This window comes from Nicotiana tabacum, chromosome 20, assembly GCF_000715075.1.
Source record: "Nicotiana tabacum cultivar K326 chromosome 20, ASM71507v2, whole genome shotgun sequence".
Classification (NCBI taxonomy): domain Eukaryota; kingdom Viridiplantae; phylum Streptophyta; class Magnoliopsida; order Solanales; family Solanaceae; genus Nicotiana; species Nicotiana tabacum.
This window is the reverse complement of record NC_134099.1, coordinates 151,435,704-151,462,888: the sequence shown is the minus strand read 5'-3', so window position 1 is coordinate 151,462,888 and position 27,185 is coordinate 151,435,704. Positions and strand designations below refer to the sequence as shown.

Below are 27,185 nucleotides of genomic sequence, written 5' to 3'. Positions count from 1 at the left end.
AATAATTATGACAACACAATTTAGGACTCATGAGGGGACTGGATTATGGAGTATATGGTAGGAAATGATATTACATAATTAGTGACAAAGGGTAGCTTAGTCAATACACAAGTAGTTAGGATTAGTTAGTTTGTTAGAAGGTTGTTAAGCCTAATTAGTTAGTTAAATATTAGCTAAACTAGTATATATATACACACTAGTCTTGTAACTCTAAGATCATCACTTTTGAATAATGAATTAACTGATGCTTCTTCTCTTCTGCAACTCTTCTTGTCATTCACTTCTCATTTCTATGTAATTGATTCAATAATCACATGGTATTAGAGCATACGAGTTATAATTATTAGCTCAGTGTTCGATCTTAGTTTTTTCCGCAAAATAATTGTCTCTGTAAAACAACTTCTTAAACCTCTGAGTCATCAATGGCGATTGAAGATGTGACTACGCTAGACACGAGCCAAACTGCACATGCAACTCAAGGATTCAATGGAAATCAAGTTCCAGGAGTCGATTAGAAATACCCATTGTTCTTGTCGCCGGCAGATCTGAGTGGGATCCAAATTATATCTTTTCAATTGACAGGTATCAAAAATTACTCTATATGGTATCGTTCTATGAGAGTAGCTATATTGGGCAGGAATAAATTGGGGCTAGTTGATGGATCTTGTTCCAAAGAAAAATTCCCAAAATCTGTTTGGAATCACTGGGAAAAAGTCAATGCTATAATGCTATCTTGGATTATGAACTCTGTGTCAAGTGATCTTCTTGGTGGAATAATGTATGCATCTAGTGCTCAAGCTGCATGGAGTGACTTGCATGAGAGGTTTAACAAGGTAGATGGTTCAAGATCTTTCAATTTGCACAACAAAATTGCAACATTGAGTCAAGGAACAACTTCTGTCTCTGTATACTTCTCAAAACTCAAGGGCTTGTGGGAGGAATTTGAAGCACTTGTTCCGGCTCCTGAGTGTAATTGCTCAAAATTCAAGGAATTTGTAAGACATCTACAAAAATTGAAGTTATTTCAATTCTTGATGGGGTTGAATGAATTATACAGTTAAGCTAGGAGTCAAATCTTGATGATGAGTCCTACACCAATAGTTAATCAAGCTTATCGTCTAATCATCAGTGATGAAGGGCAAAGGTCTGTGGCTGCATCATCAGGATTATTGGGTGCAACTCCAGCAATGGCTGCATATCACTATGATGTGGCTATGTATACAAGAACTTGTCATGGAGGAAATCAGAGGTTCAAGAAAATTTTTAATCTTCAATGTGAGTTTTACAAAATGAAAGGGCATAGCAAAGAAAATTGCTATAAAATTATTGAATATCCTACGGAGTTCAAGAATAGAAAGAAAGGGGGAGTTGGAGTTGAAGTTGGAAATGCAGCATACAATGCAATGACAGAAAATAATGCTCAATTCAGAAATTCAAATTACAATGGGTCTGCTGAGGGAAATTCTCAGAATGGTCAAGTTCAAGTTGCAAGAAATGTAGTCAATCAAGGCTCAATGTATAATAATAAAGATTAAGGAAAACTCAACTATAATATGAGTCAAGGGTTTACTACTACTCAACTAAATGTGCCTAGGCTGCCTCCAATAACCAACTGCACTTTTTCAAAAGAGCAATATGAGCAAATTCTGAATAAGTCCACAAGTGTTAATGTGTCTGAGAACTCTACAGCTAATGCAGCAGGTATTAGTATTGCTTGCTTAGCTTCCATTAGTTCTCAAGGGTGGATAATTGACACTGAGACTACCAATCATATGGTAGCTCACTAAGTCTATTGAATCAGAACTCTGTGGTTCAACCAAAGTGTCCAAAAAGAGTGTTCCTACCTAATGGAGATATAACTCATATGGCTCACACTGGTTCTAGTAATATTACAAAAAATATTACTATAACAAATGTGTTTCATATACCATAATTTAAGTATAATTTACTATCTATCTCTAAGGTTACCAAAGAGTTAAAATGCTCAGTAGCCTTTTTTTCTTTTTTTTTGTTGTATTTTTCAGGATTTCTTCAATGGACAGGTAAGAGCGATTGGTAGAGAAGATAGTGGAATATACATTCTAAGTGAAAATTTACAACCAGCTAGATACAGTGATGAAGTCTCATTAGCAGTAAAGGAAACACCAATGATCATTGAACTCAAGACAAATGTAGACATAGATCTATGGCATAAAAGATGTGGACATGTATCAGCTTCAGTACTCAAGAAATTACTATCATCTGTAAAGACTGAACTAGTAGCTAGAAAAAGTAGATAAATGTAAAATATGTCCATGTGCAAAACAAACAAGAATTTCTTTTCCAATCAGTAATACAAAAACTGCTGTTTGTTTTGAATTAGTACATGTTAATCTATGGGGGTCTTACAAGGTATCTACAATTGATGGAAACAAATACTTCTTAATAATAGTGGATGACTACACTAGGTTTACTTGGATATTTCTATTGAAACTAAAGTTAGATGTGAGCATTTTGCTACAAAAGTTCATCTCCTTAGTTAAAACTCAGTTTGACAAGTTAATCAAAGTAATCAAAACAGACAATGGCACTGAGATTGTGAATTCAATTTGTGAAAATATGTTCAGCAACCTAGGGATCATAGACCAAAAGTCTTGTGCTTATACACCTCAGCAAAATGAAGTTGCTGAGAGAAAACACAGCACATTCTAAATATCACAAGAGCAATCAGATTTCAAGCAAATATTCCAATCAAGTTCTGGGGTTATTGTGTGTCAAGTGCAGTATACTTAATCAACAGATTACCAAGTGTAGTTATATATAATCAGACACCTTATGAGAGACTGTTTGGTAAGAAGCCTAATCTAAATCATCTTAGAGTACTAGGGTGTTTGGCTTATGCAAAGATAATTCAGCAGCATGACAAATTAATGCCTAGATCCAAATTGACAGTTCACATGGGATACTCAACTGAACAAAAAAGGATACTTGCTATATGATTTAGAAAACAAGTCTTTTCTTGTAAGTAGAGATGTCAGCTTCAGGGAAGGCATATTCCCATTCAAATAGAATCCAGAAAAGTCTATCTCTACATTATTCCCTCAAGATAGCAATGTTCAAAAACTATTCTATGAGACAAGAAATCAACCACTCACAGATCTAACTCAAACAACAACTGAAATATCTCAAGATCATGGTGATGCATCTCCTGATCTATTTTGTCAGTCAAATGAAGTTAGTCTTGAAACAGAATACTTGGATCAACAAAGTGAATCAAGTCAACTAGATCAACTCATTGAGTCTCAACAACTAGGTATATCTTCATCTATTCCTCATTCTCATATCAACTCTACCAATCAAAATGAGCTCAGAAAGTCTCAAAGAGATAAAAGGCCACCTCTTTGGCTCCAAGATTTTGTCTCTAAACATACATCAAGACACACCCTATGCATTGTGTAAGTATGTCAGCTATGAAATATATCACTCAAATACCAAGCCTATACAACATCTATATCTTCAGTAATAGAGCCTACCAACTATTCAGAAGCTATCAAGATCCCATGTGGATAGAAGAAATGAAGGCAGAAATTAAAGCATTGGAAGATAATCACACGTGGGACATTGTCAAATTACCAGAAGGGAAACATCCCATAGGATGCAAATGGATCTATAAGATCAAATATAAAGCATCAGGAGAAGTTGAAAGGTTTAAAGCCAGATTAGTGGCTAAGGGATTTAGTTAACAAGAAGACATTGACTACCAATAAACATTTAGTCCAATAGTCAAAATGAAAACAATCAGAACAATACTTTCCATTGTTGTACAAAAATAGTGGCATATACATCAAATGGATATATATAATGCCTTCTTACAAGGTGACTTTGATGATGACATATATTTGCAGATTCCACAAGGCTTTAACAATCAGGGGGAGAAGCAATCAGTGTGTCGACTAGTTAAATCCTTATATGGTTTAAAACAGGCTCCAAGGCAATGGAATGCTCAATTAGCAAAGGCTCTATTGGGATATACATTTCAACAGAGTCAATTTGATCATTCTTTATTTTTCAAAAAGACTTCAGAAGGCACAACTATAGTATTGGTAAATGTTGATGACATACTCATCACATGTGACAACCTTAACTTGATACAAAACACCAAAGCATCCTTTCAAAAAGCATTAAAAATGAAAGATTTAGGAGAGCTAAAGTATTTCTTAGGCATTGAGTTTGCCAGAACAAAGCAAGGAATTTTAATGCATCAAAGGAAGTACGCTTTGGAACTTATATCTGAAACTGGACTAGGAGCTGCTAAACCAGCTATTACAACCCTAGATTACAATGTAAAGCTTACAACAAAGGAGTATAATGACAGCACTAAGACTACTAAGTCTGAAGTTAATACTGAAGACAAAGAATTAGAAGATCACACTCCTTATCAAAGGTTGATAGGTAAGTAGCTATACATTACTATAACTCGTCCAGATATAGCATTTTGTGTTCAAACTCTTAGTCAATTTATGCAGAATCCCAAAAAATCTCATATGGAAGCAGCTCTCAGAATAGTAAAATATTTGAAAAAAATAACCTGGTCAAGGTGTTCTATTATCTAGCAACATAAATAATACTATTATGGGATTTTGCGATGCTGACTGGGCCTCATGTCCTCATACCAGAAAGTCTGTTACAGGCTATATGATTAAACTTGGGGATTCATTAGTTTCTTGGAAATCCAAGAAACAAACCATTATTTCAAGAAGTTCTACAGAGGCTGAATATCAAAGTATTGTAGCTACAATAGCAGAACTAATTTAGATAATTAGATTACTGAAAGAAGTTGATTGTCAAATCAAATTGCCAGTTGATATTTACAGTGATAGTAAAGCAGCAACGCAAATTGCAGCCAAACCTGTGTATCATGAAAGAACCAAACACATCGAAATTGATTGTCATTTCATTCGAGAGAAGATACTACAAGGGCTTATTACAACTAAGTACATTCCTACTAGAGAACAACCAGCAGACATCTTGACAAAAGGACTCAACAAAGTTCAATATGGATACCTCAACTCCAAGCTAGGAGTTTATAATATTTTTGCACCACCTAGCTTGAGGGGGAGTGTAGGAAATGATATTACATAATTAATAACAAAGCGTAGCTTAGTCAATACACAAGAAGTAGTTAGGATTCATTAGTTTGTTAGAAGGTTGTTAAGCCTAATTAGTTAGTTAAATATTAGCTAAACTAGTATATATATATATATACTAGTTTTGTAACACTAAGATCATCACTTTTGAATAATGAATTAACTAATGCTTCTTCCTCCTCTATCTCTCCTTCTTCTCTTCTGCAACTCTTCTTGTCATTCACTTCTCATTTCTGTGTAATTGATTCAATAATCACATATATGGAAAACATGCCACACACCAACACAATGACAGAATTAAATACTTTGCTAAAGGGCCTCAAAACACACTCGGCAAAGGTAATAAGACTGCTATTCACAGGCAATATATAACTTATGATCCTATTATATGTGAATGCAGGTTGTTGATCCAAAGGATGGACAGTACTGTAGTGGTGAGACACAGTTACAGGGAGCAGAATAGAGTGGCCGATGCACTGGCCAAGGAAGCAGCAAAATCAAAATATTTGGGAAGAACTACTATGCTAGCAGTTGCTCCGGTGCTTGCAAATGATATATTTTGGGCAGACGTCCTAGGAACTGAAGTAATCAAACAATTTTTGACATGTAATATTGATACACCGGAACAAAACATGTCTGTTTTAGGAGGATTAAGTACCCCCATCTGACCACTACTCTGTAATGTAATTCTTAATATATATAATTTTCCCTTTGACAAAAAATAAATAAATTATGACAACTGACGAGGTACTAGAAGAGAGTGCAATTTTGTCAAGTTCCACTGTACCTTTGTGAGAAGTATCATGCATGAGATTGAGGACCACCATGTTTAAAAGATTCATGCATATATGTAAGAACGATGAATGGTGCATGGAAACAAGAAATAACGGAAAAGAATTAACAGAGTTTTTGGAATTACGAACGACGGAATTCTAATTATAAGGATGAAAAAAGCCATTGGAATATCTAAATATAGTTTGACTATCATATAAGTGATTTTTTTAAATCTAAAATAAGTCTTACTATTGCGTTATTATGGTTGTATTTGTCAATGATGGGATTTAACTAGAGAACTTGATCGTTATTCACCTATAAAGACAAGGATTATTGGTCCAAAGTGTTATCTTTCAGTTGAATAAAGAAATGTGGTATCTTTTCTTTAAAAGACAAATAGTAATATATATGGATTAGTAGTTGCCACATCCTACATAAATTTGGAATAGTAAGTTGTAAAAGTTTGTACATACAAATTCAAAAGGGAAAAAGGCCAAAATTGTACTTATACTTTGGATAATTAATCATATTTATATCCGTTTTTACTTTCCGTTTAGAATTGTTTTCGAACGTGGCAATGTAACCCACCACTTAAGGGCAATTATCACCCCAAATTTTAAAAGGCCCGTGCCCATTTCTTTGACCCAAAAACCCGTGCCCATTAATTTTGGCTACCTCTCCTCTTTCTTAGAACCCATAGGTTAGATTATGAAAATTTTAGCTCAACATTACTTAAGTAAAAAATAATAAAAAAGAAAAAAAGAAAATCATCTCCATCTAATTTCGTCTTCTCCATTTCACCACCACCACAACCAACGTGTTCTTCTTCTTTTCCATTTTCAGCCACTAATTTACTTTGTTTTTTTAAACCTTTTTTTTTTCTTCTAGACCTATTTCACAACTTTTTTCTTTACCTATTTCATTACAAGAATCAATCATGTAACAGGCGAAATCAGAGTTTTTTTTCGACATCAAAAACGACAACCAGATAGATATAGATACAAAAAGGGTGATGATGCTATATTGTTTGAAAATTGCTAGATTTATGATAAATTTTTCAGATTCATACCATTTGCCGTGGTGGTCGACGGCGAGGATACAACTTATGGCACATAAAGGACTAAAAAAAGAGAGAGTGGGAAGGTTTGAGGTAATGGAGGAGGCATTCGCTCCTCTAAGCAATTTATGGCACCTAAAGAATTAACAAAAAATTAGAAAGAAGAAAAAACGATTACTGGAAAAAGAAAAAAAAGAGAGAAGGGGATTAATGATATCTTCTTGTATGTTTATGATTGCTTTACTTAATATAATATTTGTTGACTGATGTTGGCCCAGCTATTCTTCTCTATCATTAAAAATATGTTCTCGGTTCTATGAAAGAGGAGAGGTAGCCATTAATGAAGAAGAAAGAGAAGAGGAGGTAAACGAGAAAGGAGGGAGGTTGGTTTAAAAAGGTGGGTTAAGATAGCCATGTGACCGGACATGTGGTAGGCTAACGGGTTAGAATAGTTGGGTCAAAGAAATGGGCACGGGGTTTAAAATTTGGGCTGATAATTGCCCAGTTGGCAGTTTAAGTGATCTGTCCCATTGCTACGATGGAAATCTGTCTAAGTTGGGGTGATTTTATCTACTTTATTAATGGTGGGGACAATTTTAGACGAAAAGTAGAAACGAGTATAAACATGACTAATTATTCAAAGTATAGGTACAATTTTGGCATTTTTCCCAATTCAAAATGACAAGATATGTCTGCTGTTTGGCAGGCGCACGGAATTGGCTAGTACTATAAAACAGGAATCTGAATCAAGGACTTGAGTTAAAACTACATACATCAAATAAGCATACGAGGAGACAGAATAAAGAAATTATTGTCCTTGAAAACCATATCATTTGTTATTTGTTACTAAGAATGGAAATTGGTTCATCCCCTGAAATTCCAGTGCGAGGTGCAAATGTATTTGGCCAAAAGCGTTGTGGAATAAATGTATGCTTCAAAGGATTCTGATTCAAGACCACACATAAAATGACTTTTGGTAAACTAAAGGAGCTAAACAAAAAAGGCAGAAGTAAATGGAAAGTTTAAGTTTTTTTTCCCATTTCTTTATCAAAAGTTTTCACTCGGTCGATACCTGCATTACTAGGGGCCGATTAAATTCTAGTTCGCACCGGAAAATTGTTAAAAAAATAATAAACAAAATTGGCCTTGAGACGTGAAAATCGACTGTCCTTAAAGAGTTATCACCTGTATACTAATTTAGGGAAAATACAAAACGATTCTCTTCAAGATACAACAAAGTCTGCAATAACACTTGTGATTTTCTATATCATTTCGTTGGAATTCTTGTGTATTTATAGGCAACCAACAGACCCTTTCAGAAAAGATGTCTTGTTTCACAAACAAACACGACTATTTATTCGAATTTTGAATTTAAAATTCAAATAAATTTGATTTTTCTGTTAAAAATAATTAACTTTAGGATCTAGTGCCTATTGAGTCAATCTCGTGCATGTTAAGTCAATCTCGTGCTTGTTATGCGCTATTTCATAATGATCAGTTCCGAGGCTAACAGGCACGGTACGAGAAAGAAACGTCCCACTTCCAACTTGCCAATAACAAACTATCTTACAATCCCCCACTAGTTTGTTATTTCACTTCATAACACTTGTGAATAATTGAAAGTATCTTTTACAGATTTGAACTTTCCTTTAGTGTAAGTATATTAAAGTTTTGACGAAGTTAATGGTATCTTAAGATTTGAACCACAAATCCTTGTGCCAAAACCGAAAGTACCACACACACAGTGTTATCTAGTAGCTTAGAAAATCCAGTATTCGCTTTAGCACGTTTACGGCCATGTGCTCATCTTGAATTCATGAATATTTACAAGATCAACCCTTTAAATCTTGCTAGAAGCGGCACCACTTCAATATTCATATAGGTGGAATTAGTTAATATGTCCCTGTTACTCCAGACATTAATAATTCCATTAAGATTAATCAACCTCTTCATGTAACAATATGCACTTTGGAGTTTGTCTTTATGCCCCTGTTATAACAAGCATTTAACAACTCCTTAACTCCTCATATAACAGTAAGTAGTACAATAGAATTAGGGCCCCTAAAGAGGAGATCAGTGCTTAAACAATACAAGTAACTTGTTATTACCCATTGAACTTATATTGTTAGAGTGTATACTAACTCAAAGTGGGATTCCTATTCCTTGTATTTAATTTAAGGGTCTCAGCCCCATCCCTCCACAAGTTTGTTGTACTACATCTCTACCTAATGGCTTCGTAAGTGGATCAGCCAAATTCTTATTTGATCTCACATATATTATAGCTATAGCTCCATTTGTAATTAATTCTCTTATATAAGCATGTCTCAAGCTTATATGTCTCGATTTCCCATTATATATTTTATTGTGAGCAACACACATTGTAGTCTCACTATCATAGAATATGAAAATGGCTGGCATAGGTTGTGGCCACAACTTTATATCAAGTAACATATTCCTCAGCCATTCTGCTTCTTTTCCAGCAGCTGCTAATGCAATAAATTCAGATTCCATAGTAGAATGGGAAATACATGTTTGTTTCTTGGATGCCCAACTAATAGCTCCACCGCCTAGAGTAAATATCCATCCTGATGTGGATTTATTATCATTAACACTTGTAATCCAACTTGCATCAGAATATCCCTCTAATACATTAGGAAAACCATTAGAGCAAATGCCTAAGTGCTTTGTATATTTTAAATATCCAAGTACTCTACTTATTGCTTTCCAATGATCATTACTTGGATTACTGGTAAACCTTGAAAGTTTACAAACAGCAAATGCAATGTCGGGTCTAGTGCAATGCATTGCATACATCATACTACCTATCGCACTTGCATTACTCCAACTATGCTACTGCTCTTCCAGTATTTGCAGTTAGCTTAACACTAGAATCATAAGGAGTATTATACCCCTTTATTCCTAAATGACTGAATTTAGTAAGGATTTTATCTATATAATGTGCTTGTGACAAAGTCACTTGCTTGTTATCTCTTTTGACCTTGATTCCCAAAATAGTATCAACTTCATTTAAATCCTTCATTTTAAAAACTGAGGTTAGATACTTCTTGGTCTCGGTAATTCCTTGTAGATTCGTACCAAAAATCAGCATGTCATCGACATATAAACAAATTATTACTCCATATTCTTTTGTAAATTTAGAGTAAATGCACTTGTCTGCATTATTATGTACGAATCCGGTTGATAGTATTACACTATCAAATCTTTCATGCCACTGTTTAGGCGCTTGTTTAAGACCATAAAGAGACTTTATCAATTTACAAACTTTCTTCTCGTTTTCCGGAAGAACAAAACCTTCAGGTTGTTGCATATATATTTCTTCACTAAGGTTCCCATTTAAAAAGGCTGTTTTAACATCCATTTGATGTACGTAAAGATCATAGATAGAGGCCAAGGATAAAAGGACTCTAATGGATGTTATTCTTGCAACAGGAGCATATGTATCAAAATAGTCTATGCCTTCCTTTTGAGTGAAACCTTTTGCAACTAATCTTGCTTTGAAGGTTTGGACAGAACCATTTGTATTGTACTTTCTCCTAAAGACCCACTTACAACCTATAGGTTTTGATCCAAGAGGAAGATCAACCAAAACCCAAGTGTTGTTGGATATAATTGAGTCCATTTCATCATTAATGGCCTCTTTCCAAAAAGCAGCGTCTCTAGAAGACATTGCTTCTTGAAACGTCTTTGGGTCTTCTTCAACATTTAATACAATTGGAATTTGATTACAAACGTTTGTCCTATCTCCTTCAACAAGAAATACTATAGATTGTGAAGAAATAAAATCAGAACCAAGATGTTTTTCTTTTCTTATTCTTTGGCTTTTCCTTGGTTCTATCTGAATATCATCACTTCTTTCCTTAGTTGTAATAATTTCAGAAAACGACAATTTATTAGCATCAATACGTTTTCCATTTATTTCAGTCATTTCATCAACATTGTCATTTATAAATCTATTTTCAATAAATTCAACATGTATAGATTCTATAATAACATTAGATTCTAGATCTAGCAGTCTATAAGCTTTGGAGTGTTGTGCATATCCTACAAAAACACTTTTAATTCCTTTAGGACCCAATTTTGTTCTTTGATGGTCAGGTACTCTATAATAGGATATACACCCCCACACTTTAAAATAATTTAAATTTGGTTTTCTACCATTCCAAAATTCATAAGGCGAAATATGCATACTTTTTGAAGGTACTCTATTTAAAATATAACATGCAGTTAGTAGTGCTTCACCCCATAAATTATGTGGGAGATGTGCATTAAGTAACATAACATTAACCATATCCACCAAAATTCTATTTTTTCTTTCCGCTAACCCATTTTGTTGAGGAGTATAAGGGGCACTCATTTGATGTATTAGGTCATGCTCTTCACAGAACTTATTAAATTCGTTAGGAAAATATTCTCCGCCTCTATCACTTCGAATAATTTTAATTTTCCTACTCCTTTGATTTTCCACAACAGACTTGTATTCTTTAAACTTTTGAAAAGCTTCGTCCTTAGTTCTAAGTAGGTAAACATATGTAAATCTAGAGAAGTCGTCTATAAAAATAATAAAATATCTTTTGCCTCCTCTAGTTAATTCTCCATTTAATTCACACAAGTCTGAATGTATTAAATCTAATAGTTCTATGGATCTTTCAACTTTACGAAATGGTTTCTTAGTCATCTTTGCTTGTATGCAAATTTCACATTTTATATGTTGAGTTTTACATGAGATATAATCATTTTTGGACATATAATTCAAGGAGATAAAATTTAAATGTCCTAGTCTAGCATGCCATAAACAAGAATCAGACTCAACGATGTAAGCAGAAACATAATTTATTTCATTAATACTCAATTTGAACGTGCCGTTACAGTTATAGCCTTTTCCAACAAAAACTCCATTCTTAGACACTATTACATGATCAGACTCAATAACTATCTTGAAACCTTTCTTTGACAGCAAAGCAGCGGACATTAAGTTTTTCTTCATATCAAGAACATGATACACATTCAGTAACGTCAACTTCTGGCTAGATGTGAAGTTAATCTCAATACTTCCTTTTCCAGCAACATTTGCCGCAACATGGTTTCCCATCAAGACTTGTTCAGAATCCTGCACTTCTGCATATGTCTTGAACATCTTCTTGTCATAACAGACATGAATAGTAGCACCCGAATCTAGCCACCAGTCTTGAGTATTTGTAGCAGCGGTAGCCACATTCAACTCTGTGACCATACCAATTTGCATTGCGGAAACCATGACAACCAGTCCTTGGGCAGAATTTTCTACTACGTTTGCCTTTTCAGAATTTCCAGATTTTTTAATCTTTCCAGACTTTTCGGTATTGCCTGCATTGAAATTTATTCCTGCCTTTCTATATCTGCAGTCCCGAATCATATGACCTTTCTTTCCACAATGATGACAACTAAAGTTCTTTCTCTTTTTAAAAGAAGACTTTTTGGAAACTTTCAGATGTTTGTTCCCACTTCCTGAATCATTCCGACTGACAAAATTGACTACGGAACTCGAAGGCTGACTAATAGCATCACGAGCACGAGTCTCACTTTCAATTTGAATGTGAGTACGAAATTGTTCCACAGTCATTTTATCCATAGAATGTAGGATTTTCTTTCTATAGTCATTCCAAGAGGAAGGCAATTTCAAAAGAATAGTACCTATTTGAAGTGCATCAGAAATTTTAACTTCAAGATCACTTAATTTTGATACTAAGATTTGCAGTTCATGAATCTGATCCATTATAGGCCTAGTATCAAATATTTTAAATTCAAAGTACTGCAGAGCCAGGAATTTGTCAATACCTCATTTTTCATTCTGGTATGCAGTTTGTAGAGCAGTCCAAATCTCTCTTGGCGACTTCAGATTGCAGTAAAGATCATAGAGTCGATCTGTCAAAGTATTCAGAATATGGCCGCGACACAACAGTTCATCATGTTCTCGTTTCTTCCTTTCTTCCTTGACTACGTCAGAATCTTCTGTTGTGGGCTCAGGCATCGGAGGCAAGGCAGAATCAAGAACATAGTAGATATTGAGAGCGGACAACAAGAATATCATCTTGTCTCTCCAACGGGTAAAGTTCGTTCCATCAAAGCGATCAAGTTTGATGAACTCCTTCGGATTCTCAACAACAGACATCAATTTCTCCATAGCAGAATAACTCTTTAAGATTGTTAGAAATAAAATAATAAACAAAATTGGCTTTGAGGCGTGAAAATCGACTGTCCTTAAAGAGTTATCGCTTGTATACTAATTTAGGGAAAATACAAAACGATTCTCTTCAGGATACAACAAAGCCTGCAATAACACTTGTGATTTTCTATATCATTTCGTTGGAATTCTTGTGTATTTATAGGCAACCAACAGACCCTTTCAGAAAAGATGTCTTGTTTCACAAACAGACACGACTATTTATTCGAATTTTGAATTTAAAATTCAAATAAATTTGATTTTTCTGTTAAAAATAATTAACTTTAGGATCTCGTGCCTATTGAGTCAATCTCGTGCCTGTTGAGTCAATCTCGTGCCTGTTATGCGCTATTTCATAATGATCAGTTCCGAGGCTAACAGGCACGGTACGAGAAAGAAACGTCTCACTTCCAACTTGCCAATAACAAACTATCTTACAAAAATTTCACATTGGAAAGTAAAACGTTCCATATTAAAAGTGGTTTTCATATCCCTGCTCGAACACGAAATATTTAGTTAGAATGAAGGAGCACTCACCAATCTATTACAAACCTTGTTGGCAATGATTAGGGGTGGAGCTAGAGTGTCGGGAGAGGGTTCGCCCGAATCTAGTAGCTTTGGTTCGAACCCTGTATTTATCTTAAAAAAAATTATTAAATATGTATAAATTATTAATTTAGAACCCAGTAACTTCAAACGATTAGAATCTTGAACTCATAAGCTTGAAATCTTGTCTCGGTAATGATATAAAACTTGTTGTCATTCCAACCCTATATGGTACAATTCATAATGCCTTTTTTAGATCATAGTTATCTCAACTTCTAAAAGCAAATACAAAAACAACACCCACCCCAAAGGTTCAAAGGCCACGTTACCATTTTCTTGTGGTCCTAATATATAATAATGTCGTTCAGTCTAAAATAGGACAGTTCAATTCGCTGGCCCTCTCCTAAGTTCCTAGGGTAAGCAGTTGAATAAGGCGGCATGTATTTATGGAAACAAGAATTTAGGAGTCGTATAAAGCCGATTTGTCCAATTATATAGGAAAGGCTGAAAGGAGTATCACTACTTTCAAGGATAGTTCTAACTGCACATCCTTTAAAATATAACTTTAAATATTCAAAAAAGACATTAATTATTTAGTTTTCAATCTACCATTTCTCTAATAAATGATTTGTTAAGTTCACTCGAAAGTCTCTTTATAGCTATCAGGTTCTACCTTACTAACAATTTATATATTTTTAATGAATTTCTTAAGATAAACTAAAGAATTTTTCATGAAGCTTTCACCTTGCTCGTTAATCGAGTCAAGAGAGAGAGGGGAACGGGGCACTTTGAAAATGACACCTGTTTCATTAGCTCATTTAGTAGTTAACAATAGGGGTGCTTAACGGGTGATAATTGCGCTTAATGATTCGGCTTAACAGTTATCGGATTACAAATATAGTAATCCGATAGCTATCCAATAAGACAACGGGATTGATATCGGATTAATAATTATTCGGCGGTTATCGGGCAGCTTATCGGCCAAACGAAATAGAATTTTTTTGAACAATCATTCAATCAATACCAAATTTTTAATACCATCTAAGATCTAACCAAACGGTATTTTTTTAATTGAAGAGTCCAAGACTACTCATATTATCATATACGTATTAATTTTTTTTTTAATACCATCAAGACTACTCATACAGACATACACGTAGTAATCATTGAGATTTCGATTTTTCGACTTCTCAATTCTTAGTTCAAGAGAGAGACGAGACTGACGACTTCTCTGCCTCTTGTGGCTGCATACAATTGAGAATTAGAAATGGAAATTAGGGATTTAGCCATTTAGGGTTTCAATAGCATAGGGGGCAAAATTGTAAATATAAAAATTCTTAACGGGTTAATGATTTACCCGATAAGAAAATTGAGTAATCCGCCTCCAAACCGTTAAGCCGTTAATTATAAAATCTCAATCCATTCACCATCCATTACCCCGATAATCCGATACCAATAAGCTAATAAGTCATTGAATCAGTTCGGTTAACTATTTTGGTTAGGTTTTGAGCAGCCCTAGTTAACAATCTACATATATACTAATCACCAACTACCGCTAATTAACTTATCAAACTATCACAACTCATTAACAGTTGTCATTAACTACCTAACAACTATAAATAACATTCTAACTAACTAATACACGTGAGCTGCACATGATCTATTTGAACATGCCCCTTCAAGCTGGAGGATGCAAGAAATTGAGCACACCAAGCTTGCCAAGTAAATGCATGTGTTGTGTGATCCCTAGCCCCTTTATTAGTTAGTGTGCTTGTTGATCCTTGGTACTCACATGAACTGCCTTGACTACTCCTTCTTTAGTCTTGTCTCGAATGAAATGGCAATTAATCTCGATATGCTTTGTTCTCTCATGTAGGATTGGATTTTTTGTAATCTGTATGGCTGATTTGTTGTCACTGGTGAAGTAACATGAAATGCCAACTCCTTAAATAGCCCCAATAGCCATGTTATTTATGCTACTGCTGCAGCCATGCTCCTATATTCAGCCTCGGCTGAGCTTCTGGATACAGTTTGCTGCTTCTTTGATTTCCATGACACTAAGCTATCTCCAAACTTTACAACATAGCCAGTGATAGACCTCCTGGTATTGGGACATGCAGCCCAATCTGAATCACACCAGCATGTGAGTCTTTCTGCATTTCCAAAGCTCATCTAAATGCTTGCCCAGGTGCACCTTTCAAGTACCTTACAACTCTCATTGCTGATTTCCAGTGAGACTTCTTAGGCCTTTGTATAAATTGGCTTAATGTTCACTGCATAGTTAATATCAGGTCTAGTGATAGTAATATATAAGAGCTTACTCACTAATCTCTGGTAGGAACTTATGTCTTCTAGTAACTCATCACCTCTAATACCATTTGTTGGTCATATTCAGCAGGTGTTAATTTGACATTTGCCTCTAGAGGTGTAGAGGCTGGCTTAGCTCCACTTAGCCCCAACTCTGAGATTAACTCCAATATGTACTTCTTTTGATTTAGTAGAATTCCAGTCTTGGATCTCAACACTTCAATGCCTAAGAAATATTTGAGTTCTCCTAAATCCTTGACTCTGAATTGTCGATGCAGAATAGCTTTGGCATGTTCAATTAACTGTACACTATTTTCTGTGATTAGAAGATCATCTACATATACTAATACAATGACAAGATTATCCTGCTTCCTTAATGAAAATAATGAATAATCATGATGACTTTGAACAAAGCCTGCACTCAGTAATGCCTCAGTTAATTTGATATTCCACAGCCTCGAGGCTTGTTTGAGCCCATACAAAGACTTCAACAACTTGCAAACCTTTTTCTCACCATGTTGCCTGAACCCTTCTGGTAACTCCATGTATACTTCCTCAAATAAGTCACCTTGTAAAAATACATTGTACACGTCCATTTAAAATAAACTCCAGCCCCTTGAAGCTGTTGATGCTATCACAGATCTCATAGTGACCATTTTGGCCACTAGTGAGAAGGTGCCATGGTAGTCCAAACCCTCTCTTTGACTATAATCTTTTGCAACCAACCTTGCCTTGAATCTCTCAACTTCACCATTTGACTTGTACTTGATCTTATACACCCATTTTAAGCCCACTATATTCTTCCCCTTTGGTAAGTCAGCTGTGCTCCATATTTTATTATCTTCCAAGTCTTTGACCTCCTACTTTATTGCTTCTACCCATCTACTATCCCGTACTGCTTCCTTGAATGTTTGTGGCTCTATTAGTTGAGAGAACTTTGATAGATGGCACTGATAGCTAGGAGTAGTCTTTCCATAGGCCAAATAGTTTGAAAGTGGATAACTGCAGGTGTTGGACTTCTTGCCGATGACATAATCTTTCATCCAAATAGGCTCTTTGGTCTGTCTGATGGACTTTTTACCATATTGTGGTTCTGCATTTGCATTATCATATTCTAGAACATGTTGTGCACTTGTAGTTTGAAGTGGGCTTCCTTGATATTCTTCACTTCCTTGAGCTGCAGGTGGGATATCAGTTTCTGTTCCATTGTGTGTTTCTTCCTTATTCACTAATGTGTCTTGCATCTCATGAGCCTGCAGATCAGTTTAAACTACTTCCTCATGATGGATCGAGTCTTCTCCTTCAGCTGGCATATTTTGAGTTCTAGTTGTGGATCTCATCTTCATAGTCTCAATGTATAGGGGAGAACACACCTAAGAATTCAACTCCTGATGAGTGTCTCCAATTTGTGGCCAAGTATTACTATTTTTATGAGCAAAAGGAAACATTGACTCTCTGAATATCACATCTCTATATGTGAAAAATTATTTGGTTTTCAGGTCTAGGAGTATATACCTCCTTTTTGTCTCTGAATACCCCATGAAGACGGACATCCTTGACCTTTATGCAAACTTGTCTCCCTTGGGCAAGACTGTTGCAAAGCACAAACATCCCAGTACTCTCAAATGCATCAGTGATGCCTTCTTGTGGTATAATAGCTCAAAAGGTGTCTTGCCCCCTAGAACACTAGAAGGCATTCTGTTGATTGAGTATACTGCACTCTTCACACAAATGCCCCAATACTTGATAGGTATTGATCCTTGAAGCTTCAATGTTCTAGCAATATCCAAAATATGCCTATGTTTCCTCTCAACTATGCCATTCTGTTGAGGGATATAGACACAACTGCTTTGATGGATTATGCCAAGGCTATTTAGCAATTCTGCACACTAAATATTGAAAAACTCGGTCATATTATCTGATCTAATAAGCTTGACTGAAGTTCCAAACTGGTTCTAAATCATGGTTAGAAACTATTTCATTACAACTATGACCTCAGATTTCAGATGCAGAAAATATATGTATGTGTACATAGAGTGATCATCCACAATAGTAAGGAAGTAGTATTTTTAATCAAAAGATGGAATTTTATAAGGTCCCCACAAGTCCATGTGTACAAGGTGAAACAAAACATTATATCTAGAGTCACTAAGAGGAAACTTCAATCTTGTCTGCTTTGCCAATGGGCATACAAAACAGGTATTATGTGCTAAACTACTAGTATTAATATGTAGGGCTCTCATATTCTTCATGACACATAGTGAAGGATGACCTAGCCTCTTATGCCACAGGCTGCTATATCCTTTAACCACTCTGCTCACTGCATTTATTGCCTTAATTTTGTTAGCCAATCTACCACCTTTGAGCACATACAATCTTCCATTTTCTTTACCAATACCCACCTTAACATTCTAAAGATACTGAAATACACAGAAGTCAGGGAAGAAATTGACATTGTAAGATAGTGCTTTGGTTAGCTTTGAAACTGATAATACGTTAAACCTAAAATTAGGTACATAAAGAACATTTTTGACTACTTCCTTTTCAAATAGTCCAGTATTACCAATGTGAGTAATATCGGCTTTCTCCCATATAGGTAAGTGTACCTTATCTCTGATGAACCTATCTATGCTCTTTGTATTTTCAAGCAGTTCTAGACTAGAATTAATATGATGAGTTGCCCCTGGGTCAACAAACCAATCTTTGTCCTTTTGATCAAATTTAGACATTAGGCTAATGACCTTACATGTTGTATTTGCTTGACATTCCCCAGAGTCCTTACTGAGAAGGCTGAGTATCTGGCTATATTGCTCATACGTGAAGTAATGTCCTCTATCAACAGGCTTCATGAGTTGTCTACCCTCAGCTATAGTTGTCCAAGGGGATGGGATGGGACGGGATGACATTTAAGCGGAACGGTGGCGGGAAGGGACGAAACGGAACGGGACGAAACGGTCGGCCCATCCCGTCCCGCTAACAAATGGGATGGGATGGGATGGGATGAGACGGGACGAGTTCGTGGGCCTTAAGTGCAGTTTTAAAAATAAAACGTCTAGTTTTTTAACAATGACTAAGTTTTTAAAGTTTGCAACGACTACTTTTTTTACTTATTTAATAAACTTAAATGTTAAAACAAAAATTAGAAAACTAAGTAAAGAATTATAAAATATTAAAATAAAGACTTTTAATGCAATATTCTAGTAATTATAATAGAGTTATAATTTCAAAGTATTAAGTAACTAAGACAATTCATAAAAAAAAATCAACGCTTAGAGCCTTTTATTTTATTAATAGAACTTTCAAACCTCACACACAAATATAATTCCTTTGAAGAGCACCTAATCTACGTAGCCACCTTCTAGGAAGGGTTCTGTTTGAACTAGGCCTCTTAGTAGCCAATTACAAATTATCATACTAATATTTATAAGCTCCTATATAGCTTCTTTGTAACTTATCAATAATATCTCTCGGACATTGTTCTGAAATTGGAATTGTTGATTGATGTTCCATGAGCTCCATGCCGTCATCGCTCACAGTGCTAAGTATCTCATTGTATTCTTCTTCTTCCCTAGTGGTTAATTTTTCAAAACCAAGATTTTTTATTTTTGAATTAATCCAATCTCTGAATAATATGGAAATCTCTAGATCGTTCTCCGCTAATGCATGTCTATGATCTCTAATTTGAAATCATGCCACGCTAAAAGCAAATTGTTGCTTACATTTTTGTGTGTGCAAATTGTTGCTTACATTTTTCACATATAGCACGATGATTGACTTTATCATGTTTAAAAAAAAATTCATACAAGTGATGTTTTGGGACATTCAGCCTTAGGCTTACCCCTTACAGGGGGTACAGGGGGTAAAACTCCAGACCGAGATTGACTCTGAGTTGGAGCTTGTGTTGCGGGACTAGTGGGTATTTCATCTAATTCTCTTCCTCATTTTCTTCATCCTCATTTTCTTCATCCTCGAAAAAATATCATCACCGAATAGTCTTTGTAAAGTTTCATGATCTAGTTGTTCTCTGACATTAATATTATAACATAGGGGGATAGGGGTTGGAAAAATGAAGTTTTATCAACATGAGTCATCTCATCTATATCACTACAAAAAAAACTGGATTTAGCTACGAACATCGTCGCTAATCTGTCGCTAAAATGCTCGTTGCTAGAAGAATCTTTTGATAATCCGTCGCTAATCCGTCGCTAAATGAGATTAGCGATGGATTTTTCTGTTTAGCTACAGATTTTGTCCGTCGCTAAACCCTGGTTTTTTTAGTAGTGTATGTTTTCTAATTCTAGGAGAAGGGTTAGGATTAGGACTAGGATTAGGATTACTACTACTTTCACCTTTACTATTTTTTTTCTACTTTTATTAAACATGCCAAATACATTTTTACGTGGCATAATTTAAATACGAAATTAAATTTAAAAAGTTAACACAAAAATTAAACTCACAGATGAAATACGAAAATAGAACACGTAAAGTAAACATAAAAATTAAGCACTAAAATGATACGCAAAATTATATATTAAATTTAGGAGATGGAACAAGTGCATCGTGATTAAATATTGAAACTTGAAGAAATTGCCCAAAATATTGCTCCAAATACTTGACGAATTAATTTGAATCTTGAAAGTTTCTCCAAATATTTGCCCAAATACTTGAAAGTTATCACTTGATATTAATAGTAAGAAAACTGAGAGAATAATATAGATAGAATGTAAGAGATTTGAGAGAGGATGATTAATTTTTTGTGGGAAAAAATGAAGAAGGATAGAAGTATTTAGAGTAGAAAATAGGGCCAAAGTATAATTTAATAAACTTAGGGGTTATATTAAAAGTTTGGGGGGAGGGAGTGTTTTTTTTTTGGGGGGGGGGGCATTTTTTTTACCCTTTTTGGCTGTTGGGAACGGCTATTTTTGCAATTGAAGCTATTGCCCAACGATTAGAATTCAAAAAAAAATTCGCGGGACAGGCGAGACGGGAGGGGATGAAATGGTTGTCCCGTCCCATCTCGTGTCCCGTTTAACAATGGCCCATCCCTATTTAACATGAAGTGGGCTGGGACAGAATAGGATGGGACAGGTACTGGACGGCCCATCCTGTTGGACAACCATACCCTCAGCTGCTTGAGAGGATGAGCCTACATTTGTATGATTCACAACAACAAGTGACTCCCTCTTCTAGCTGTCTAGTTTTCCTTGACCATAACTCTTAGTTCCAACACCTGTTTTCTTCATTTAATCAAAATCAGATGGGTAGCCAATGAGTTTGTAGCAATTTTCTTTGGTGTGGTTCCTCATGTGACAGTTGTAACGATCCGGCCGGTCATTTTAAGAATTAACGCCCCAACCCCCGATTATTTACTTTCCCCATGTTTATTTCTGCTATTGTGAATTGCCGAGAGGATTCGTTTGGAGTTTCAGAGTATTTTGGGACACTTAGTCCCTAAATGAGAGCTTAAGCTTTAGAATTTGGACCGTAATTGGAGTAGTGTGAAAAAAGCCTCGAAATGGAATTCTGTCAGTTCCGTTAGCTCCGTTGGGTGATTTCGGGCTTAGGGGCATGTTTGGATTGTGTTTTGGAGGTCCGTAGCTTAATTAAGCTTGAAATGCCAAAAGTTGAAATTTGGAAGTTTCCGGTTCGATAGTGAAATCTTGATATCGGGGTCGGAATCCGATTCCGAGAGTTGGAGCAGCTCCGAATTTTGTTGAATGTCACGTGTGTGCAAAATTCCAGGTCATTTAGACAAGGTTTGGTAGACTTTTTGATCGAAAGCCGAATTTGAAAGTTTTGAAATCCTTAAGCTTGAATCCGAGGGTGATTTGGTGTTCCGGCGTTGTTTGATGTGATTCGAAGGTTGGAATAAGTTCGTATGATGTCTTAGGATTGGTTGGAATGTTTGGTTGAGGTCTCGGGGGCCTCGAGTGAGTTTCAGGTGCTTAACAGAAGTTAAATTGGACTTAGAAAAATCTGAAGTTAGTTGAACCTGTCATAATCGCACCTGCGTGTATGGGACCACAGGTGTGGCACTGCAGAAGCAGTTCGGGGACCGCAGGTGTGATCTGATGCAATGTTGGAATTGGTCACAGATGTGGCCCAGGTACCACAGAAGCGGTACCACATCTGCGGGTAAGAGGTCGTAGGTGCAGAATTGGTCTGTTTAATGAAAAGTTGCAGGTGTGGTTCATTTTCCACAAAGCGAGACCGTAGGTGCAGTCCCATGGTCGCAGAAGCAGATTCACTGGTCAGAAAAAAAGGAGCGAGGTTTTGAACTCAAAATTTTGAAAAACGATTTTGAGCTCGGTTGAGGGTGATTTCTTGAGGGGCTTTGAAGGAGAAGTTTTGGGTAACGATTTCTATCTTGATTTTGATCTTAGAACACTAATCCATTGTTGTTTTCCTCTTCTAATTAAGGAATTTGGGGGTAAAGGTTGTGAAATGGGAGAAAAGTTTCCCAATTGAAAATCCGGGATTTGAGTGAGATTTTGACGTCAGATTTTGGTGATTTTTGTTCGAGTGTGTTCGTGAGTGATTGGGGGTTCTGAATTTGTAAATTTTATCCAATTCTGAGACGTGGTCCCGAGGGGACTTTTTGGGAAATTTTCTTAATTTCACGTGTTAGCTTCGAATTAATTAGTGGAATTAGTTACTTGAAGTTATATTTACATTATGCAATTAATTTGAATAGATTTGGGCCATTTGGAGTCGGGTACTCGTGGCAAGAACGTGATTTCGAGTTAATTGAGTTGGTTCAAGGTAAGTGGCTTGCCTAACCTTGTGTGGGGGAACTCCCTTTAGGATTTGGTATTTTTGTTATATGAGTGTCGTGTACGTGAGGTGACGAGTGCGTACACGTGATAATTGTTGAAATCCCGTTTTCATTAAGCTAATACTTATATTTTCTTGTAATTTAGCAAATACTTGTACTTGAAGCCTCTTGTTTAGATTAGGAAAATCATGCTTACGTAACTTAATTGTCTTACCTGCCTTAATTTCCTATTTGTAATCTGTGCAGCATGTTAGAGTAGAAATTTCCTGTTTAATTCTTGAATAGAATTGTATATTCTTCTGAGATGGTTGTGTGTTTACTTTGGGACTACGGGGCGATATCCCGGGAGATCCCCCTGCTTGTTTACTTTGGGAATATGGATCAATATTCCAGTAGATCCCCATGCACATTTATGATTGGGACTACGGGATAGCACCCGGTATATTTCCCGTACTGCATATTTTCTTTGGGACTACGGATTGGTATTCTGGGAGTTTCCCTTGCATATTTACTTTGGGCTACGGTACCATATCTCGGGTGATCCTTTGGACATTTATGTTTGGGACTACGGGATGATATCCCAGGAGATCCCCTGTTGCTATTTCTGTGTACCGAGTTAGATTCTTTCTGTGATTTTATTCTTTACAGATTGTTAACACTTTAATTATATTGTCGTATTCTATATTGCTTTACCTTGTTTTTCATCCATAATCAGTAGGTCTTGACTTTCCTTGTCACTACTCGACTGAGGTTAGGCTTGGCACTTACTGAGTACCGCTGTGGTGTACTCATGCCCTTTCCTTTACATGTTTTTTGTGTGCAGATCCAGGTTCTTCGGCTCAGCCATACCATCAGTCAGGTGAGACAATCTTTAGAGACTTCGAGGTATATCTGCCGTGTCCGCAGATCGAGGAGTCCCTCTCTATTCTCCCCTCTAGTTTTAGCTCTCCTATATTTACTTTTGTTTAGACATTCTAGAGTTAGAACACTTGTAGTTATTCAACAGTTTGTGATTTCATGAGATTCCGGATTTTGGGAGTTGATTCAGTTTGAGAGTTTAAAAAATTGTATATGTCGAGCGGCATCTTAAACATTTTTTTTATGATTTATTCGCAGTTTTTGGATAGTTTTATCTTTCATTTCCTTTTTCTGCAAAATTGTTAGGCTTACCTAGTCGTAAAGATTAGGTGCCATCACGACAGTTCACGGAGGGTGAACTCGGGTCGTGACAAGTTGGTATTAGAGCTCTAGGTTCATAGGAGTTATAAATCACAAGCCAGTTTATTAGAGTCTCGTAGCTCGGTACGGAGACGTCTGTGCTTATCTACGAGGGGTTATGTAACTATTAGAAAAATTCCACTTTATTTGATTTCCTTGCCGTGTGAGATTTTGGTATCACAATTCTAAACTTCTGTCTTCTATTCTCTCACAGATGACGAGGACACGTGCTACCGGAGATGACTAGGCACCCGCGCCCCCTGCTAGAGCTGTCAGAGGTCGGGGCCGGGGTAGAGGCCGAGGGCACGCCCATGGTATAACTAGAGCACCCCCGCGAGCTGCCACAAAGGAGCAACCAGCAGCTCCAACCGAAGTCCAGGCACCTAATACGCCTACTGCTACCATTATTCCAGCTTTTCAGGAGACTCTTGCACAGTTCGTGAGCATGTACACCACCCTAGCTCGGGCAGGGTTGATTCCCCTTTTTGTAGCCATGTCCCATGCCGGGGGAGGAGCACAGACTCCCACCGCCCACGCTCCTGAGAGGCGGGTCCAGGTTGATAAGATCCCAAAGGTTATACCGATACCGCCTGCAGCCCCAGTTCAGCCCGAGGATAGGTCAGCGGTTTCAGAGGATGAGCAGCGGAGGCTTGAGAGTTTCAAGAAGTATAAGCCTCCTGTATTCAGTGGTTTAGCATCAGATGATGCCCTAGGATTTCTGGAGGAGTGTTACCTTATCCTCCGCACTATGGGTATATCAGGATCGAGTGGGGTTTCTTTCACCGCCTTCCAGTTTCGAGGAGCAGCCTACCAGTGGTGGCGTACTTTTGAGTTGGATAGTCCAGCTGAAGCAGCATCCCTTACTTGGGCTCAATTTTCAGATATGTTTCTGAGAGAGTTTGTCCCTTAGAGTATTGGGGATGCATGGCGCGCAGCGTTTGAGCATTTGCGCTAGGGCACTATGACTATTTCAGAGTATGATGTTCGTTTCACTGACTTGGCTAGGCATGCACCAGTCTTGGTTGCTACAGTTTGTAAGAGGGTTCGCCGGTTTATTGAGGGGCTCATTCCCAGCATCAGGCCTAGCATGGCTCGTGAGTTAGAGATGGATATTTCTTATCAGCAGGTGGTGAGCATTGCTAGGAGAGTAGAGGGTATACATGCTCGGGGATAAAAAGGAGAGGGAGGCCAAGAGGTCTCGAGAGTCAGGCCATTATTCTGGTGCCTGTGCTCCAGCTGCAGTTCGTCATGGTAGGAGTTATATGAGTCGCCCCGTTCATTCAACTCTTCCAGTAGCCAGTGGTATTCCATCTCCTCCTAGATCTCAGGAGCCTTATTATGCACCTCTAGTATCTAGTGCGCCTCCTGCACGGGGTGCTTTCAGTGGTCAGTCCTACATACCTGGCCCGAGCCAGTCATATCCACCACGTCCTCCCAGAGCTTGTTTTGAGTGTGGTGACACATGCCACATGGTGAGGGATTGCCCCAGACTTGGGAGGGGTGCACCTCCTCAGCCACAGTATGCCCCGCAAAGATCCTAAACTATGGTTCCAGCACCAGTTGCTACCCTACTTGCTCATCCAGCTAGAGGTGGAGGTTGGGGAGGTAGAGGTCATCTTAGAGGGGGAGGCCAGACCAGATATTATGCCCTTCCTGCCCGTACTGAGGTTGTCACCTCTGATTCTGCCACCATAGATATTGTCCTGGTTTGTCATAGAGATGTATCGGTTCTATTCGATCTAGGCTCCACTTATTCTTATGTGTCTTCTTATTTTGCCCTACATTTGGGCGTATCTCGAGATTCTTTGAGTTCCTCTGTTTATGTTTCTACTCCTGTGGGAGATTCTCTTGTTGTGGACCGCGTTTATCGATCGTGTTTGGTTGCCCTTAGTGGTTTTGAGACTAGAGCTGATTTATTATTGCTCAGCATATTTTGATGTTATCTTAGGCATGGACTGCTTATCGCCCCATTATGCTAATCTTAATTGTCACGCCAAAACCATGACGATGTCTATGCCAGGTGTACCGCAAGTAGAGTGGAGAGGTACTTTAGATCACACTCCTAATAGAGTTATTTCTTTCCTAAAAGCTCAGCAAATGGTTGAGAAGGGGTGTGATGCGTATCTGGCCTATGTGAGAGATGTTAGTGTTGATACCCCTACAATTGATTCAGTCCCAGTAGTACGGGACTTCCCTGATATGTTTCCAGCTAATCTTCCTGGTATGCCACCCGATAGAGATATTGATTTTGACATTGATCTGTTGCCGGGCACTCATCCCATTTCTAGTCCTCTGTATCGTATGGCCTCTCCTGAGTTGAAGGAGTTGAAAGATCAGTTACAGGAATTTCTTGATAAGGGTTTTATTCGACCTAGTGTATCACCTTGGGGTGATCCTATCTTGTTTGTGAAGAAAAGGGATGGTTCTATGCATATGCGCATTGATTATCTACAGTTGAACAAAGTTACAGTGAACAACCGATATCCTTTGCCTCATATTGATGATCTGTTTGACTAGTTATAGGGTGCACGAGTGTTTTCTAAGATTGACTTGCGTTCAGGTTACCATCAGTTGAAGATTCAGGAGTTAGATATCCTGAAGACTGCTTTCAGGACTCGGTATGGTCAGTACGAGTTCCTTGTTATGTCGTTTGGGCGAACCAACGCCCCAGCAACCTTCATGTATTTGATGCACAGTGTGTTCCGACCATATCTTGACTCGTTCTTCATTGTCTTTATTGATGATATTCTGGTATACTCCTAGAGTTGGGAGGATCATGAGCAACACCTGAGGACAGTGCTTCAGACTTTGAGGGAAAAGAAATTATATGCAAAGTTCTCAAAATGTGAATTTTGGTTGGATTCTGTGGCATTCTTGGGCCACATGGTATCGAGTGAGGATATACAGGTGGATCCGAAGAAAGTGGAAGCAGTGCAGAGTTGGCCCAGACCATCCTCAACTATGATCCGTAGTTTCCTTGGCTTGGCGGGTTACGAGCGCCGTTTTGTTGAGGGGTTTTCATCGATTGCAACCCCTATAACTAGACTAACCCAGAAGGGTGCTCCATTCCAATGGACGAAAGAGTGTGAGGCGAGCTTTCAGAAGCTCAAGATAGTTTTGACCACAGCCCCAATATTGATATTGCCTACAGGTTCGGGGTCT

General features: G+C 37.2%; 2 protein-coding genes across 2 annotated transcripts; one reads left to right on the top strand and one right to left on the bottom strand.

Moving 5' to 3' along the window:
* The first annotated feature begins 614 nt into the window (after nt 1-614).
* Nucleotides 615-1,061, top strand: LOC142174602 (uncharacterized). The gene has a single exon (XM_075240427.1). It carries the CDS (start codon nt 615-617, stop codon nt 1,059-1,061), a length of 447 nt encoding a protein of 148 aa, XP_075096528.1.
* A 15,829-nt stretch (nt 1,062-16,890) lies between these two features.
* On the bottom strand, nt 16,891-18,936 carry LOC142174601 (uncharacterized). The gene is made up of 5 exons (XM_075240426.1): nt 18,547-18,936; nt 18,148-18,441; nt 17,774-17,919; nt 17,546-17,621; nt 16,891-17,283 (listed from the first exon to the last, which is right to left on the bottom strand). The coding sequence occupies exons 1-5, from the start codon at nt 18,934-18,936 to the stop codon at nt 16,891-16,893; spliced, it is 1,299 nt and encodes a 432-aa protein (XP_075096527.1).
* Between the last annotated feature and the right edge of the window lie 8,249 nt (nt 18,937-27,185).